The 19,812-nt window shown below is 47.3% G+C and overlaps 1 protein-coding gene across 1 annotated transcript; it reads right to left on the reverse strand.

The window, feature by feature from the left end:
* Nucleotides 1–842: 842 nt before the first annotated feature.
* Nucleotides 843–17,498, reverse strand: LOC139352137 (A disintegrin and metalloproteinase with thrombospondin motifs 5). The gene is made up of 8 exons (XM_070994238.1): nt 16,305–17,498; nt 9,208–9,340; nt 8,782–8,949; nt 7,927–8,210; nt 6,400–6,583; nt 6,119–6,294; nt 5,856–6,031; nt 843–4,514 (listed from the first exon to the last, which is right to left on the reverse strand). Exons 1-8 carry the CDS (start codon nt 17,397–17,399, stop codon nt 3,824–3,826), a joined length of 2,907 nt encoding a protein of 968 aa, XP_070850339.1. The 5' UTR covers nt 17,400–17,498; the 3' UTR covers nt 843–3,823.
* Between the last annotated feature and the right edge of the window lie 2,314 nt (nt 17,499–19,812).

A 19,812-nucleotide genomic window follows, 5' to 3' on the forward strand; every position in this document is an offset into this window, starting at 1 on the left:
TATAAACTTACTCTTTCTGCAAGGACAAAAGTGTGGGCCATATCAGGTTGGACATTTTTCATATGTGTAAATAAGGGTTATTATTTTAACAAGATGATCAAGATGGACATGAATCCACTCAAATCAATAAGTAACTAACTGGATGCATCTGCATTTGCAGAGCTGAGCTACCAGCAGTGTCAGAAAACCACCAGACTCCATTGTCTTAAGGTGCTTTTGAACTGGAGGAAGTGAAATCTGCTCTTTTCCACCCTGACCCTCCACAAATTGCGGTTGAAACATTAATATTACACTATTTATCATAAATGTGAAAGTAACAGTAAAGCACGCTCAATACTCAAATACTGTATTTAAGTGCAATTCTGAGGTACTTTTACTTGAGTGTGTATCTCATAATGATACTTTATTCTTCTACTTCACTACATTTTAGGAGGGGCTGTTGTACTTCGTACTCTACTAAAGTTACAGCATCTGACAGCTATAGTGACTTTACAGATTACATCCTATTATAGCATTAAAATGCTGCTTACATGTTGTATGTTGTAGTGGCCAGTGTGTATAATGAGCGCTTTGATACTTAATACTGGTTCCCTCTCAGCACTCAGAGCTGTTTTTACATGATGAATTTATCTTTTATCTTCAGTCTGCTCAAAGTTTTCTCTGCTGCTATACTTTTATGATCATAGCCCGAATAAAGTTAACCTTATCTTGCTTTGCACAGTGTCTGTGTGTGATGTTATGGACTCGTTGACAACAGCTGAAACACATGTAAGGTAAATAGAAATGTACTGATGCCATGACAGAGAACAACACACATATACACACACACACACACCCAGAGATATTTAAATATATAGATTTTATGTACATATATTCATGTGGATGACTAGAAAAGAAACACTATATTCTTACAAAGGAATGATTCTGCACAGTCATTTTCCTAAGTTAAATAGTAATTTGATACAAAATTACTATAATAAATAAAACTCCTCTCCTTGCTTTTTTTTTATTCACACATACCAGTTGTACAAACAATAAATTACAAGTTCAGTGCTGTGTTTCTGTTGTTCAGCGAGAGGGCTTTCCCCACTGGAAGAGTCAGAGTAGGCTGTGTGTATGAAGTGTGTCTTTCTGAAAAAAACCAAACTCAAGTACTGCGCAAATGATGGATCGTTTCAGTGGTGTGTGTCTGTATGCGTACATTTCTGTGTAAATATGGTTGAATACTAACACATATATGAACGATCTATTCGTTGTACAAAAATGTCTACATAATGTAAATAAATCTGAACGTGTGAGGGGAGAAGAGGGAACATTTTGCGAGTGGTTTGTCGTCCCCGGGTCATGTCGTCTCATGCTTTGCTTTCTCCTGCACAGATGGGTGAGGTTTACCACACAGGAAGACGTCACAGGTGCACACAAATGTGAAGGTCTTTCATATTTTGTCTCAGCTCGAAGCCCGTCTGCTTCTGTCCTTGTTTGAATAACTTGATTTTGTGAGATTTGGTGGAGGACTTTAAAGGGTGAGTTCACCCAAAACACAAAAGCGGTATCTCGTGATGCAGATCATTTTGTTTTTTTATTCACTTGGATGAGAAGATGGCAGCCTATTAGCTTAGCACTGAGATCGGAAACAGTGGCATCATTTTTACACTCGCTTCCAGTCTTTATGCTAAGCTACGCTAACCATTACTCTAGGTTCAAAGGGAAAACCCATGAGTGGTACCGATCTTCTCATCTACTTCTCTGCAAAAGAATGAATATGTGCATTTCTAAAATTGCTAAAATTATTTCTTCAAATCAACAGCAATGTCATTTTTCTAAATAAATGCTCCCCCAGTGGTCAAAGGGACTATTTCTTCAGGAGAAAATAGCTCCAAAGAAACTGCTGACAGTGAGGTCTGTGGATTGTCTGAAGTACCCATGCATTGGGGACAGATGGATGGATATCTTAAAACTTGGGCAAATAAAACCAAAACTACCTGCTTGGCTAGATTCCACTTGCTGTAAGCGGGAGAAAACTTAGATTTTGGGTGAACTGACCCTTTGAAATCAGCCATCCTGTGGCACATTCTGTATTGTAATGTGGCAAACAACACTCACTGGGAAAGAGGTGAAAAAATACAGAATGGAACGTAGTAAAACAGAAAATGAGTGGTGAAAAGAATTGAATTGCAAAAGGACATTAACAACTGCATTAGTATCTCTCTCGCTGCTGTTGCGAGTATCCAGGACACACATTGTCATATTAGCGTTGCTTCCTACGCAGATAAACAGACAAACAAACAAAGATACTGGTGACCAGTATCAAAAACAAGGCCCAGCACCAGCCTGATGATTGATACAAATGGAGAGTGAGGAAGACGCAGTAGAGGACAAAAACACACGTTCCCTGCACGTACTGCATGTGCTTGAACCACAGGCCTGGCTACATGAATGTGCTAGCACATAACATGCACACAAAGACACACACACACACAAAAACCAAGCATTGCCCCAAGCCTGTGAGTCATCATTAACCTCCATAAATGTTAAGGAGTGTCGTGGTTACTTTACCCCTTTGTCAATTTAACCTTGATAAAGTTTGTCCTCTGAAGTCCGCCGCACGCTCCCGTTCCATCCCATCACACCATGCTGCCACGACACCGCACGCCTGATTATCAGTTTCAGTACAATCGATACTCGTGTCGACAGGAGGTTTGCTTCTCAACTTGTCGAGAACCTGAGCACAGAGAAGTATCTGCACAGTGACTGATCCTCAGATGTCTGGGTTTACCTCATTTGGAAATCATCAGTCTTCCCCTCTCTTTGTGCTCCCGTCTGGTTTTCAGCTGGACAAATCAGTCAAATAAAGACACAGAACGTTTATAGTCAGGGCATTACGGGCAGCCCTGGTCCAGGATCATCACACCTACTCACATCTCCTGTAACTTGGACATTTCCATCACTGAGTGGCTCGTAAAATTCTTCATTCATCTTCTCAGTAGATAAGGAGACCTGTTTTATTTGGTAATAATGCACACTCAAATATACCTTTTGGCCCTCAGTGCCACCACTGAAGCACTGCTGCTTGACTGGTTTGTATTGTTTTTAATGGGAGAGACCTTTCTTGGTTGGAGTAACTCTTTTTTCTTCAGCATAGCCTACCATCTAATGAGTCAACAGTCCTCCTGTATCAAATGTTATGAGCCATTCAGTCACCAAAATGTCCAAATTCTTGGGTTCTGGGTATGGTGGTCGTGGGACAGGGCTGCAATACAAGAGGAAATTACGACAAGGTGAATAACGAGTGCTTCCCATCGTTGGGGCTCTTGTCTCGGACACACTCATGACAAAAGACAGAGGGGTGCGACTTCGGAATCCCCACAGTGATCAGAACAAATGGAATAGCATAACAAAACACAACACGCATGCCATTACAGGGCGACACACACTAAGCCTCCGGGAGTTCGGAGACAGAAGTAAAGACGATCAGTCACTGTCCATGTGGAAATGACATGCAATTTAAGTCCTCAGCTCTGCCAGGGCCACACTTCGTCATTATATGGAAATGTTCTTCGTCCTACTTGTCCTCTGCATAGCTACTACGAACCCAGGACATCCCTCTGGCATATGGTCAGGTGGATTGGCATCCACGCCAATCTGTCTCTGAGTCTCTGGCGCTTTCAGCCAACATTCACAGTCCTGTTTAAGGTTCTATGTCTTAAATTCACTGGTCCACAGTCCTACATCCAGCACTTGAGACCTTTATCAGATGTACAGGTTAAACGTCTTCCAATGAATTGTTCCTTGTCTTACGACTCATTTTCGCTCTCCTGCCGCCTCAACATTTTTTCACCAGACAGTGTTTGAAGGCAGAGGGGCGGTAACTTAGTGTGCAGCCTTTGGACAGTTTCCCGTCCTGGTCTTTACACTGCACTGTCCGGCTCTGCCAGCCAGTGTCACAAGTCCTAGAGCAGGTCATCCAGGACCCTGTTACCCACTGGGGCCCTAGGGTTGGGGTAGAGGGACCTGGGGCTGTTGGTGGCCCTGGGACCAGCACAGGGGGAGCAGAGGAGGATGTAGTGGTGCTACTGGTGGTGGTGGTTCTGGTCGTGGTTGAGGCTGTTGTTGTGCTCGGCACAGGGGTCGACTTTGAGTTGGAGATGAGGGGAGCTGATGGCTGCTGTGGGGCTGTCCGACGGGGCATGAAGAAGCTATAACGAACATCCAGGGGCTTTTTAGCGTCTGTCGCTAGAATCTGGATCACCAAGGCTTCTTGGAGGGCCCCAGGACCCATGCTGTGAAGCCACTCATCCCTTTGGCTCCAGCCACTGTAGTTGAGCACAGAGCCGTTGAGTGGGATGATTGTCTCGGAGGTGGAGATCATGAACTTGCCATTTAGGAGGTACTCGCCGTTGGGGCGTCGGAGGGCAAGGTAGGCGGTGTATCGGGTCTGGTCCTTTGCCTTGTGCTGACGAACCTTGACGTGGGTGGAGCCCGCAGGGATCTTCACCACATCAGTGTAGCCCTTACTGTTTGACAAGAGAGAAAGTAGAAGCGGGGTGAGAGCAGTACATAAGACAGTGTCTTCTTTGTGGCTGGCTTCGCTTTGCTGGCTTTAGATCAAAATAGAATCCAGGTCTTAAACCAATACATCATTGAGCTCATTAAAACAAATAAAATAGTCTGTTTGCAGACGTTGTCACATATTAGCAAACTAAAACTCCTCGTTTACTTTAAAACACTGGACAAATGAAAGATGTGGACTGTGATTCAGAGGCTAACGTGTTAGCATTTAACTCATGTTACTCAAGCAGAGGCACTGTTTTTGAACAAACTACAACACCGTGCAAAAGTTTTAGGCAGGTGTGAAAAAATGCTGCAAACTAAGAAAATGTAAGTGTTAATAGTTTATTGAATGAACAGAAGTATTTCTGGGTGGACTGCTGAGTCTTGACCTGAGGTGTTCACTCTTCTGTGTTGTGCCATGTGCTTGTGAAGCGGTTGCTTTGTTTCACATTTGTGAATTTAACGACTCGCATGATGATGCAGATGCATGATGAGCAGATGAGGATGTAGTGGTGCTACTGGTGGTGGTGGTAGTAGCAGAGTTTGGCTGTTCCTCACCCAGTTTTAAGCCTCCCACACAGCTGATTCTGTTTCAGTTAAGGACTGTGTTTCAACCTACACGTGAAACTGATGATCGCTAGCACCTGTTTTCCCTGATCCCTGACTTTGTGCAGGTGTACCTAAAGGAATTGATGCTGGTTTCAGGCAAAGGGTAATAACACCAAATATTGATTTGATTTCGATTTTTCTTTTGTTCGCTCACTTTGCATTTTGTAAACTGATAAAAAATAAACAATTATTATTTATATTTTTGAAAGCATTCCTAGTTTACAGCATTTTTTCACGCCGGCCTAAAAACTTTTGCACAGCACTGTACGTGCCAGTAAAATTTAGGTTTCGACTATGTGGCCTGCATTCACGTAAGTTTGAACAATGTACTTGTCATTAGTTCACATTTGTGCAAACTGGATTTTTTATGCAATAAAAAGGCTGCAGCAGTTAGTCAGTATGACAACAAGGCCTGCAAGGGGGGGGGCATTTGGGAATATTGTGTAAAGGAGCTATACATATTCTGCTGACATGCAGTGAACACAGTATTATCATTTCATCATAGCGTGAAAGCCATGAGATAACGCTGCTGAAAAGCACTTTCAAGAGTCCTCTGAATTCTGCGTGTGCAAACCTGCCATCACTGCTGAGGCTCCCCTCGAACGCGTCCATCGAAATGCCTGTATGTGCATGATTGCACCCGTGATATCAAGACATACCATAATGCGCAGCTCGAGTCTTGTATTTTTCCTCACCTCTTCTTGGTGAAGTTGCCCACCACGCGGATGCATCCTGTGCTGTCGCCTCCGCATATACCACACTTGTCAAACTGGAGCTTGGAGCCAATGATGCCGTCGCAGCCTGTCCGTACACATTTCCCTTTGACGCACACAGAGCTGCTGTAAGGACGACACTCTGTCCCGTCTACCACCTGAAGACAAACGGCCACAAATCACAGTTATCTTCCACATTTTTTTTTCATTAAAAAAACAGCACCCTTTTTTGTTAGCCCACTCACCCTCTGAGAGAAAACCACGTAGTATCCTGTTCCTTTTGCTCTGCAGGTCAACTTGCACACATCTTTCGGGAGGACTCCTGCGTACTTAGGCACCCACTCAACAAAGGTCTTCACCCCTTTAGGATCTGTCTGGGGACCGTTGCGCACTTCACATTGTTCCTCCCGGAAACTCTTATCTGGAGATAATTTAAATTGCAAGAGGTTTGAATTTTTTGTATGATGAGTAAATATTAGCGTGTACTATTAAATTCACGCATGCATTCTCCGGCTGCCACACTCACTTGATGGTGGACATGGTGTGACGTTGCAGGACCGATAGACGGCTCTCTTGCCCGTGCAGTAGCGCCCGTTGTTCCGTGGCGGCGGATTGTTGCATAGACGCTGGGCAAACTGCAGCCCGCCCCCGCAGGTTCTGGAGCACGCACCCCAAGGACCCCAGGAACTCCAGCTGCCGTGGTTGGATGCCTGGGAGAGGGAGGAGAGGAGCAAAGTGGGAAGGGAAGATGAAAGAGGAGATAAAAGTTGGGGAAAATGACAGAGGACGAGAGATCAGAGCGTAGAGAGGGATGAAGAGAAAAGAAAGAGGGAAAAAGAGGAGATGAGAGAGGACAATTAATGCTTATCAGGCATGTTGGAAGACAGAGCGGTTGCTGGCCAAGCCACGTGTCACAGGGAAAGCCTTTGGAGAGAGATGTGCGATAAAGAAAGATGTGGCACGCATTGTGATGTGGAAAAGAGGCAGACAGAAAAAGAACGAGGCTTTCCTCATGCGGTAAAGCCATTCATTAAGACAGCATGACTGGATCTGAGGCGTAACAGCTCACATGCTTCCCCTGAGGAACAGCCTGAATGAAATTCTTAAGGTAACATACTTATTTTCGTGTTTTTTTCAACCAGCGCTACGTGAGTCATCCGTGATAAAAACGGCTGAAAAAGTAGCATTTCATATTTTACGAGACATAGTTGATTTTATAACCCTGAAGTTCTGCAAAGCGTCTTTGGAGCCTGCTTTTCCATTTAGTCCCACGGCAAACTCTTTATAGTGCTTGAACTGCTTCTTTCCACAGTAAAGGCTACTTAATCCGCAATCATGCTACAAGAAATACATAGAGTTTCAAAGAATCTGAGGTCTAAAATGGAGGGGTTTAACTTTGCTCTGAGCAGTAAACTGGTCGTCATACAAGGCAGCGAAAATGAAGCGTGTCAGAACTTGGGCCAGATCCACGCATGCAGTCGGCTGCCAAGGATCGAGTCAGGCTCATCAAATGTCATGTGACAAATAAACACAAAGAAAAGACTCTTTCCCTCTTTCCCTTTCTTTTTGCTTGCACTCGCTCTCCCTCCCTGACACACACACACACACACACACACACACACACACACACACACACACACACACACACACACGGTGTCGACAGCCTGCCAAGAACAGATTTGGCCCTTTAACTCATTATGGCAAAATTCAATTTAGATCTGTTTAAGCAAGGCCAAGCGAACAAATAGCACAGATCAGCAGTGGCATAAATAACACAGACCACACAGTGAAGTCACAAAAAGAGTCCGTGAGACTTTTTTCCTCTTCACGTGTCTCTCTCTCCCTTTTTACTTCTTTTTCTTTCTTTCTAGCTGCCCCGTGTGCTTTGTCTCCCACAGACAAGTTTGTACAATGCGTGCTTAAAATATCAGTTTTTGAACTATAAAAAGGAATCTATTTTAGATTGAGTCCTTTTTGTCTCTCTTGACAGACATCTATTTCCATGTCCTTTTCCTATTCGCCCTCCTACTCTGCTACCATCCGTCTATCTTACCGAGTAGTGTCTTTTGCGGGTCTTGTCCACACACTTTCCCTGCAGGCAGATGCGTCCCTTCCCGCAGGGCGTCCCCTCCACGGCCGGCAGCTTCTTGGTCAGACACACCATCTGTCCCTGCCGAATCACGGCGCACCACAGCCGGGAACATACGTCCATGCCCGGGCAGACCGTGTACTCGGGGCCGAAGGCCAGGCGACACTGGCGGACAGCGTCGTAGCTCTGTCCCGGGAGCTCCTCAGGGCCCAAAAGGGGCTGGCGAGGAGAGTCTAGGAGACATTCAGCTGTGGTAGGAAAGAAGGAGGAGGGGATTTTAAAATTTTTAAAAAAGGGCCTGCAACCTCCATAATCCTCGCTGGCAGTGTATGAAAATCTATTTTAGTCTATTGACAAACAAGGCCTGTATGATCTATCAGTCAATATAATAATGTCAAGCTTGAAATGATACTGCTGCTACATGAATTATGCTGAAAGTGTCTCTTCGCAAATTGTCAGCAGGCAATGCTTTATGGTCGACAAGAGTGAAACAACGCAAAGTATGACTCATCCTGGTTCCCCGCCAGTGACATGTCTTTGGCTGCACTGCAACTACACTTTCTAAGAAGTTAATAGGATTGTAAATAACTTTCTATGAGCAGAGATTACAGCTTGGTTCTTGGTAAACAGCCCTCAGTGATAGGTACTGTGAGAGAAAAGTCAAATTCACATGGATGCAATTTGTAGATGGAGGAAATAAAACTACTGGCTGGGAAAAGTTCTCACTAGTAAAAGAACTACAGATGGTTCCTGAACCACAAATCATGGAGCCTTTCAATCCCTGTGCCTTTATTGCTCTATATTTTCTCCAGCACTCACCGTTGCCATCATCAAAGAAGTCGGTGATGGTAGCCGAGGTGCAGCGGCTCCAGGGCTTGGAGGCGTCGATGGAGGTGAGGATGGAGGACATGAGCCGCTTGTCGCTGTTCACTCCGAAACGCTCCTCGCAGAACTTGGAGTCGTCGTGGGACAAACCGAGCAGGTGGCCTGAGGCGCAGAGAGAACGGACACGACTTAAAGAATTTGAGTTGACAGATGAGAGAGAACAGGCGAGCCTTGTCGTGAGTTTGCACATGCAGCAAGAATGAGAAAAGAAAACATGCACAGGTATCAGGTGCGTGACATCAGACAATACTCCTGTGATATCAATCAACAGGGGAGATGTGCTGACAGATGTGCACATGCATGCCCTGGCCCGCTTATATCTGTGTTTGTGCACTTATACGTGTGTGTATCCTTGCCTACCGATCTCATGCGCGACAGTGAACGCAGCGTGAAGGCCGTCGTCCTCAATGACGGCGCAGCTTCGCTCTGGAGAGCAGATGGTGCCGACATCCGCCATGCCCAGGGTGTCGCAGGAGTGGTGGCCACAGAGGTCCTGGACAAAGGAAATACTGTGAGTTTAAACTGGCACCTCATCCAAAAACACTGGGGCGAGTATGCACATGGAACAATCAGAACAATGATCATCTTGAAAAAGGATGTTTAGTTGTTATGTCTCAACTTGCTACATCTTATTTTGACTGTCACCTGGGACCATAACCTGACTCACCTTCCGTTGTAATGAAAAACAGTGTGTTGCTAATGCAATTTGTTCTGCCATTGCAGTCATTTAGAGTGCAATGACTGCTCCCCTGTCAAGAGCCAGGCTTTGTTTTCTTCTGTATCTTTTTAATCACCACCCAGTCATTGGGTGGTGATGCAGCTGAAGTTGAATTTCGACTTGCTGCACACACTTTGTAAACAATAAATTAAAATTAACTGCAAAGAAACTGGAAACTAAATGCAAGGCTTATGGCTTTTGTTCTCTTGATCAAAGCCACTGCCCCTTAATTTAGCAGTGAAGTGAAGGCTTGCGAGAGACAGCTTCAAAATCGATGCAGCCGAGCTCCACGCTCCAAAAACACTGGCTGCACCTCCCATAATGCCACGCTTTAGAGCCCCCAGCCTTTCAAACTCCATAACCCTAGTTTGCAACAGAGTTCCAAGCTGAGATATTCAAGTGATGTCAATGGAGTCATTTTCTCTAACAAAGCTCCTCCAGAGCTACAGGAGCCATAAGTGTCCCTTTAAACTTCCTTCCTCTGCCTCCACCATCTCTCTGTCTGCCTCATGGGGTGCCCGGGTACACAGTATCGATCTTTGTTTTGATTCCCACACATGTCCATGCAGATGAGGCCTCAGGGTGTGCTGCCTGGCCCTGCCGAGTGCAGAGATCAATCAGTTAATCATACCGTCACATCAGAGCACACACGCCTGCACACGGGGCTGCGTGCATGAGCGTACACACTCACAAGAATGTGTGCATTCAGCACACAGATGCACAAAGACATATGGAGGCAAACACCCATGCATGTGCACATGAGAACATCCAAAAAAGGAAAGCACACACACACACACACACACACACACACACACACACACACACACACACACACACACACACACACACACACACACACACACCATGGAGAGGATGAATCGTCATGTTAAGTGGTGCTGACAGGCCTGCTGGGTCGTGTGTTAGAGGCTCTCTGTGGAGGGTGTTTACGCGTTCCGGGCAGATCGGTTTGGAACAAACTGCCTTGTGTTCTGCACTCACACACATGACAGACTGGGTGGGACCACCTCACACACACATGCGAGTACACGCAGACGCACATATATTATGCACCTATCTATAAGAATGTACATGTAAACAAATGGGTACACATACAGAGCACATGTAAATGCAAGCACGTCCATCACAGACTGCACATGCATAATGGTGTACTCACAAGCAAATACACACACATGCAGTGACACACACATACAGAGAACAGGAAGAGAGCGTCTGCTTTTTGCCAATTGACTGCTGGACGCACGAAAGGCAAACAAAGGGCAAGTCACACTCGCTGCATGGATGCTGCTGAGAGGCAAACTGTGCTGAAGCTTCTCTTAACTTTTCCACATGCAGACAAACTCAAACTATATGCAGCCTGTTTGTTTTCAGACAGCGAGAACCTATAGACAAGTTTGCCTAAAAATTCTGTTTCTCTTTCCCCGTTTCCCACACTCTTTTCACCCCAACATTCTTTACACCTCCCTTCATTTCATTTATTTATTCATTCGCCCCCCTCCCCTCCACGCTCGAGTACGAGAACTGCTTTTGTTTCGATCTTGCTTGTACACACGGCTTTCGTTAGTCCAACACGGCGTAACAGGAAACACGTGGGTGAAAAGCAGAAAACAGGAATCTCCCGTTTGAAATTAAACTGCGGCATGTGAAAAATACCTGAAACTTCCCCAAAACTGACATGCCTGTCTCTGTGTTATTTACTCCTTCCCTCTGCCAAACTTTCCTTTCATCCAAAGGCCTCTCACACACACAAAAAGAGGGAGGGAAAGACAAATAAGTTCAGGAATCAGATGCTGGGGGATGGAGGGCCGCAGGAAATTAAAGAGAAGAACTGAGAGAACAAGGAGTTACAGAAATATTGGCAGAAATAACAGGAGAACAGGTGGCAAGCTGGTTGTGGAGGTCATGAGACGATGAGAGCTGTGTGTGTGCGTGAGTGTGTGTGTGTGTTACAATATCGTTTGCAATCTAAGCCAAGGCTTGTGCTGAGCAAACAGCCAGCCAGACGCAGACACACACACACACACACACACACACACACACTTGCAGTGAGTTGAGCTTACTCTGCGTGATGAAAACACACTTCAGGCTAATTCAACAAACCTGCTGATCAGAGGCAACAGAAAGCAGCTCTCCATCATCGACTGGACGGGCGACTAATGAACTGGTCACCAGTGATTGACAGGCTGTCAAATAAGTTTTCATGCCACTTCATACTCATGCCAGCTGACGTTCCACCACTTTGATCCAAAGCGAAATATCTCAGAAACTGCTTCAAAAGCCAGGAGTCACTGAAAGTTACAGGAAGATATATTTGTGTGTCGTCTGCATAGTAATTATCAATGTTGCGTTTGCATGTATGTGTGTGTTCTGAATGTACAAATGTACGCATGCGTCATGTATATCTATGTGCATATGACGTCGTACTGCTGTTTCTAACAAAACGCATCACTGTGAAAATGTTTGATACTCGTCGTTTCAAAGGCCCTTCCAGGAACGGGCACTTGACACGAGCAGTCGCCATGAATGCTGTGATACATTGCATAAGGTAATTATTGTGCAATTATCTATCTGCCCCTGTTAAATAGAGATTAACTGGAAATAGTTGAAGTGAATAAATGGCGTTATTTTTCTCTGCATGGAAACAGGCCTAAGGTCAGCGTCGGCCGGAAACCAGATTGCAAAGAGGAGCGCTGTTCGAAGCCACTGATGCATCACAGTGTGAAGGGAGTGAGGCTGTCGGGAAGGCTGAACTCTCTGAGCAGTTGTGTACGTCCACAGACCCGGGGTTGAGGGTTTGGGATCCGATGGCCGTGTGCGGGTTTTCAACATACGCCAGCTGAAGTCCAGCATGTGTGAAATATCAAGAACAGTTAAAACAAATAGAGGGAGTAGCTGTGACGGGGGCGAAGGCTGGGAAATGTACACTTTAATGTACAAACACGAGGAGGCGGAGAGGTGAGGAGGAAGACAAGTGCACAGGAAAAGGAGGAGGCCACATTCTACACATGTGCACATTCCCAGATTCGCTGTAAGAGGATAAATGACATAACTGTGTGTTTTACACACGTGTGGAGGAAATGATTGTGTATGCGTGCATGCTATGTCTACATCAGTGTGTATCTTTCATCAATTATCATTACATAAGGACCCTTCATGTTTCTGCAAACTATTGAGTTTTATCAACTCTCAGTGGAATCGTATGGCGATAATGCACAGTCTGCACAGTCGTCATCAGCAAATGGAAGTGGCTGCAGCATCAACATGTGATCTAAGACATTTCTGGTATGTCGGCTGATGTTTTTATAATGTATCATATTTCACATGTATTATTACAAATCTGACAGGGGCCTGACCTCAACCCGGGTTGCAAAGGTGAGCACTTCAGTCACTGGCATCACAGCTACCTGCTAGCAACATCTATCCAAATATTTGATGTATTGCTGCAAGAAGCAAATGAAAAAAAAAATGTATGTCAATATCTCCACAGCTCTGCAGCCACCTGACAGTAGAGCTTTGTCCACTGTCCGAGCTCACAACAAGTGAACACAGCCATGCATAACACGCATACACGCATCCACGCTCAGAACAGTCCCCGCTCCCCTCAATGTGCCCGTTGTTTCGTCCCGGTGATGGTATGTGTGGAACAGGGTGACACCGCCACACGGGTCAGCTCCCTGCGGGTACGGGGTGTTGGAGTAATTGGACCTGACCACAAAGAGAGTTCCCTCCAACTCTGTGCACTCTGGGAACAATGGACTGGTCTGACTTCACAGTCACCAAGTCTTCAGTGAGCTTCAGTTACAGTTCAGCAGACTACAATAGCAGGGATCGACGTCACAGTCGCTCCAAATACACAGATGAAAAAAGGTTATTTCTTCTCACACATAAGCCACTATTTGGTTATTTGCCACCTCTGACGTTCAGTACAATGGAAGACCATAACACATCTGAACTGAATCCACAACACATCAATGTTTGCCTTTCCCTGCAGAGCTTCCACTGAGGTTACAACCGGAGTTCTTTTCCTGACAAAGCCCTGAGAAAATAGCTAACACATTACCATGCCTCGTGCATCCAACTCCTTTTTTCATTTCTTCTTCTTCAACCCAAAATGCAGCAAGGTATGAGGTGCCTCAGCCAAATCAAGTTATTTCCTGAATGGCATTCGGTCAATGGAAACCCTAATGACTGTGTGCTGCCTGTAAAATGAAGCCCTTCATAGTGAATGGGGATCTTTTCTGACAGGAGCTCTTGTAAAATGATTGATAGCTAAATGACAGCATGACTCCCATAAAGAATTCGTCGAAACGATGTCAGCGTCTCCGCATTCCAAATGGACAGTTCTTGTAATCCCTTTGTTGAGACAAGAGTGGACAGAGTTGGCCTGTTTTCCTGCTCAGATGTAAACAGAGCTCAGCCCTGCTGTCTGTCTGCTATAATGACCGAGCAAGTAAAGCACCAGCTATTTAAGCACTCAGCCAAAATGCAAATGTCCTTTAATAGCCACAGTTCAAAGGTCAATGTTAAAGTAAGGCGGCGGCTGCTATCTATGGCTTATTAAGGCCACGACCTTCAAGTCAAGTCATGCATTAGCTATGTGCTTTTTCTGCACACTGACCAGAATCAGCTGCAGTTAGGCTAATTTGTCCGGCACCGATGCAACAGACAGGGATCAGAGACCCTCCTCCTACTGACAGCCCTGTGCTGCAGGGCCACTGGAGATGCTCAGTGTGCAACAGAGCAGGATCCCCTGCTTCTTCTGCTGCTGACAGGTAGGTGAAGGTGAGATGTGTGTGAAGGCAGGTCAGGAGACAGGCTTGTGAATAATGCAAGTGTCGCGACGGGTGAGACACGAATTAAGTGCTGACTGACATAAAGCTAATATTGGCCTTTTATCCCCGATGACAGCAGCATAACATTCTGCAAAACCTGCATTTTCTGTGCTTTGTTTATTCATTCAACTGTTCATTTGTGGTTCTCTTGCTGTTATTCTTCATCTTAAGGCAAATATACGTCTGCATTCCTTCTATTAGTGAACGCAGACACACAGTTTGATAGACCTTTCTCCTCTGGAAACAACTAAAATCATGTGGCAACTCTGCAGACTTTATGGTGTTGTTATAGAAAGGGTCTAATATAATGATATCAGTATGAGACATTGTCTGAAACGTGGACTGTTTGGAGATGAAAAAGCATCTTAAATCGATGGAAAGATACTGCGAGCGGATGGGTTGTGCCACAGTGAGCATGGGTATTTTAATAGGATCAAAGCCCTGGTGGAATAGAGAAAAATCCACAGTAGACCACCTGTCATGTTTCATTAGTTTCCTGTCCATTCTGACTCTTCCTATCCTCAGGCTGCCTTTGAGGTATCTGGATAACTGTTTCCATGCCCGCCTGACCCAGCCCACCCTGCCAAAACCTAACCACCAGAGGATGGCACAGTCTTCTCCCTGGGCTCTTCCAGTCTTGCCCTTGCAGGTGTAGCGGCAACAGGGTTAGTGAGGAGCCACGAGGTGGTTGGCACACAGGAATTGGTCCACTTCGAATGCCTGCTGACCACAGGTATGCACTACCGGCTGCCTTGCCAACGCATGACAGCGCCAATTTGCTGCCGGTGCCAGGAGATCCGAGGTAATACCCCTGGTGCTTGCTTTTTCCGCCCAAGCCGCGACAAGACCCGGCATGAGCTGAACTCGCCGCAATCCAAGGCGAGCTATCTGACACTTCGACTGGAGCTAACCACCACAAAGCCACACCCGGAGAGGTGAAAAATGCGTGTGGATCTGCTGCTGCTGCCCTGTGGCTTCCAACCAGGGAGGGAGGGAACGAGGAGGAGAAAGAAAAGGGATGGTGAAAGGGGGGGGATAAATGAGTGTGGTCTCGGTAAACGTACGGCTTCTCACAGGGTGGATGTGTTTGTTTTTCTGACAGCTCCCAGCCCCAGCTGACAGACGCTGGAAAAGAAACTGGGAAAAAATGTGCAGACTGGAGTGATGAGAGAGAGAGAGGCAGAGCGAGGGAGGGAGGGGATTGCAGGCTAGGATGACTACCTAATTAACTGAAGTTTCAGGGGAGTTTCAGGAATATTTCTGCAGTGCACCCAGCAGCTGATTTCAAGCCTCCTACCCCAGGAAGAATTTGCGTGCAGGGCCGCGAGCGCGCGCCTCAGATCACACAGGGCTTTTGGGCTGTCAGGGGACTGGGAGGGGGAGGCTGGAGACAAGAGCCCGCCTAGAAAAACACCAGGCCAGGAAACACAGGTTTTTAAAGTGATTCACAGATGCTGAGATTCAGAAAAAAAAGAGATAGAAACAGAAAGAGAAAGAAAACATATAGAAAAGGGGTGGATTTAAGCACGAACAGATGGGAGGCAGGTTGAGCAGTCATCACTTCTGATTGACTGTGATGCAAATGGGGATACAGTTAAAAAATGACCACCTTCTATGTCACATATCTACAGACTCTAGGGGGGAAAATAACGTGCAATATGACTGTTAAAGGCTATTTGCATTAAGCCACCCAAGGCTTAATCCGCCAGGCGCTTAGCTGCAGAGAACCAGCTGCCACCGCGTGCACCATCAAAATAAAAACAAACCGTGGCGTCACTCCGCCGCCTCGGCATCACACCGTGGTGTGAGCAGCCTCTCCTCCGCCGCGTGGGGCGGAGGACAGGCGGAGCCCAGGTGAGAAGTGCGGAACGCGAGAGAAGTTTGTTTACCTGCCTGGTGAAGAGGATGGCGGCGTCGTGGTGGTGCTGGTGGTCGTCGTCCAGCGGGTTTTGCTGGTTCTGCCACTTGCAGAAGCTCTTCAGTGTCGCCGCGGCGTTTTTGGTCACCTCGAGCCCCTTCTCCTTCTCGGTGACCGTGGTCACTTTCACCACCGAAAGCCGGATGGGGTTCTCGATGCTGGCGTGCCCGTACAACTTGGAGGCGATGGAGGCCAGTGTGAGCAGGTAGTGGTTCAGGTCCTTGCCATATTTCTTGGTCATGGTGTCGTCGGCCACAAGGAGCAGCTCCACGTGCCGGGCGCGAGAGACCGACCTCTTGCTCCGCGTGCCAAGCTCCGGAGCAGGCGCTTTGGCGAGTTGGCTCCACCATCTCCGCCCGTGGTCGTCTCTGCCCTCCCCTGGGACCCCCTCTCTGTCCCGTCTCCCCTTCCCACGCCCTTTGCGCCGGCGTTTCCCCGCCGAATCCCTGCGTCCTCTGCGCCCATCGCGCGTCCCGCAGCTCTCGCGCCCGTCGCGCATGGCCTCGAAGCTGAATCTCTCGCGCGTGAACACGTGGAGCGCGCTCTCCGCGTCCGAGTCCTGCAGGGCGCGCACGTCGTGCTCGTGTCCCTTCGCCCTGATGATAGGCGTGATGGTGTAGCGTGCATGACTCACGGCGAAGAAGCCCTCGAGACCCCCTCCGCAGAGGTTGAACACCGCCAGGGACTCCGGGTTGGAGTCCACTGTCCCGCGGTACGCGCATTCTCGCTGCAAACGCGCGGGGCTCTCCCCCATCATAGCGAGCACATACTGGGGGCTGAAATGATGCGACAGCACCGACTCGTCCCGCTCCATGTCCAGCTGAAACCGGCTCCCATCCAGGTACACCAGGTACCCCACTTTCCCTCCTCCGTGGTAAATCCGGTCAATGGTGCGCACGACCCCATCTGTCCTCCGGGCAGGTGTGAGAAGCGACCCGTTCGCAGGTGGAAGATAAAAACCCTGGAGTGTGGAAAGCCCGGCTCCCAGCTCCAACTCCACGACGCACAGCAACAGTAGCCGAAACCAGAGCATGCCCTCGGCCAGAGCACCAAGGAGCCGCACCATTGTTCATTCCAACCCGAAGAACATCTATGTATATACTAAAACAACCTCGGACTGGCCGAAGAGACAACTTTGAGTATTTGTTCCTCCAAAAAGCGCATCCTCCCGGTGTCCAAATCCCCCATGAAAACACACAGAGGAGTAACCAACAGGCGAGCAAACAAAACCATTGAGGAAAAAAAAATGGAAAAGAAAGAGAGCAGCAGAGAGGAACTGTGCGCAGAGAGAAACGCACTGAGCTGAACTTGGAGAACAAAAACACAAAGTTTGCTCTTAATAGGACCCGGAGAGAAAAAGTCCTGCCCCCTTTGCGCTCAATCACCACTCCTCCACCTCCCCTCTTCTCCTCTCTCTCTCTCTCCGCTCCCTCTCTTCCTCAAATCAGACTGAAGTCAAGTGCTGGAGGAGAGCAGAGGAGAGAAACCTGAACAATGCTGTCACTGGAGTATTTCCCATTGCCTCTGCAGAGTCCGTCACAAGCCTTACGAATCATATTCAGAGGTAGAGAAAAGGATCCAAGAGGTCTGAAGCCACTTCTGATTATGAATAAATCAGAAAATCACCAGAGACAATCACCTCTTCTTCTGTTTCCATCAATTTCACTCCGTCCGCATCACTAAAACATCAGCAAAACAAGTTCCTAAACAGCCAGGACCAACACCATTCACCTTCCCTCCAAAACGTCTCCATTCAACACCAGCTTGTTATTTTTACACTTCTCCCACTTTGACTCCTTTAATAATTGAAGGCTGAAAAGTCTTAACAGGAATTGGCTGGAGAGATTCAGCAAACTAGAGGGGAATAGATAATTTATGGCCATTCCCGAATAAGAGGTCTGGGAGTTCACCGTTCCTGTGTGAGACGTTTAATGGTGTGTGTGCGAGAGCAGGGGATGGAGGAAATCTGGGAGCATGCACACAGTAGGAGCTGTGCTGCTGCACTTGGGTATGAGAAAAGCGAAGAAATAAGTGTGTGTGTGTGTGTGTGTGTGTGTGTGTGTGTGTGTGTGTGTGTGTGTGTGTGTGTGTGTGTGTGTGTGTGTGTGTGATTCTGCAGGTGTGTGACTGGACCTGGAACTGCCCTGGGAGCTGTCTATGTTATTTATTGTACCTTTAGGGAAGTGTGTGTGGTGGTGCCAATGGGATGTCATACTTGTGTGCTGAGAGGGATTTAGCCATGCATACCTCACTGGAGCTGAAGTCACTGTGTCTCACACACGCAAACACTCTGTAAGAGGGCAGCCAACTCGAGAGTGGCTTTTCTGAAGAGTCTTAAAAGTTCCAAGACAGTGCTTATTTGCTGAGTCACCTAACAGCTATTACCTTTGCACACCACACAGAGGGTTTCAGTGTGTCTGCATGCCAAGAGGGAGGCCTCTCTTTGTGGATCCCCCCCCCCCCCCCACACACACACATACACAACTTGACAGCAGATATTGCGTTTCAGCTTGGTTTTGCGTCACCCAGAAAAGGGTGAGAGCCCACGTCGGCGCTCCTAAAAGCGGCGCGCTAATCCAAAGCCCCTTCTACGTGACTGAGCGGTGTGGGTAGTATGGCCTGGCACATGCAGGGATGCAGCCAGGGAGTGGGCGTGAGAGCGTGGGGGCGGACGCCGGAAGCGCGGCCAAAAACGGAACACGGTGTGCTGCCACCGTAAGCCTCGCCGCCCCTTTCAAATCCCACCATGGTAGGATCCACACATGAAACATCACACACCAAGGATGCACTCAAATAGAAAAACACTTGCAGCAGACTCAAAGCGTTTAAATTTGACTGTCTTTAAGAAAGCTGTACAGACTCTTTGGGGTCAGAATCTTCCAAAGGGGGGGTCAGGTTGCATCGGTGGGCCTTGGGCAAAATCGCTGCTACGGCCCTGCTGCCCAGTGTTGAACCTAAAAATATTGTGTCCTCATCTTCCACAACTTCCCCGCAGAGCAGATCCAGTATCGAGCTGAACTTCATGTCCACATCACCCAAACGTTATGCAATGCACCTCCCACCCCCACCACCCGCATCCTTTTCTCTCTGTCCTCGAGTCTCGTCTCCAGCCACCACCCCCTGCTGCCGCCTGCTTCTCCTTTACACCAAACTGTCAAGTGTATTACCTGCAGTAAAACAGACACCCATAAAGACAGAGCGAACCGGGGCTGTGTGTGAGAGAGGATGTTTGATCAGGGCAGGGTGTCGTCGAGACAGACCTGAGGCGCTCATGTATGACTGTGTGTGTGTCTTCTATCAATATGCATGTGAGAGAGTATTTTCCTGCAGCTGCTTGACCAGCCTTAATCAAACATATGAACTAAATATGTTGAGTTTATGTGCATGAGAAGGACTCTCGTGTGGTGAAATGTATTGCAGCTGCAAACCAGTGGCACCGAGCCTGAGCACAAATCAGGCAACTTTCCACAGCATCTTTC

The sequence above is a fragment of the Chaetodon trifascialis genome, chromosome 24 (genome assembly GCF_039877785.1).
Source record: "Chaetodon trifascialis isolate fChaTrf1 chromosome 24, fChaTrf1.hap1, whole genome shotgun sequence".
Taxonomy (NCBI): Eukaryota; Metazoa; Chordata; class Actinopteri; order Chaetodontiformes; family Chaetodontidae; genus Chaetodon; species Chaetodon trifascialis.

What these genes read in the sequence shown, in the direction of transcription:
- LOC139352137 (XM_070994238.1), bottom strand. Translation starts at nt 17,399, where the DNA reads ATGGTGCGGCTCCTTGGTGCTCTGGCCGAGGGCATGCTCTGGTTTCGG. An exon ending in CCATCCTCTTCACCAGGCAG is followed by an intron (nt 9,341 to 16,304) that starts GTAAACAAACTT and finishes TCCTTTGTCCAG; the next exon opens with GACCTCTGTGGCCACCACTC. An exon ending in CACACCATGTCCACCATCAA is followed by an intron (nt 6,295 to 6,399) that starts GTGAGTGTGGCA and finishes AATTATCTCCAG; the next exon opens with ATAAGAGTTTCCGGGAGGAA.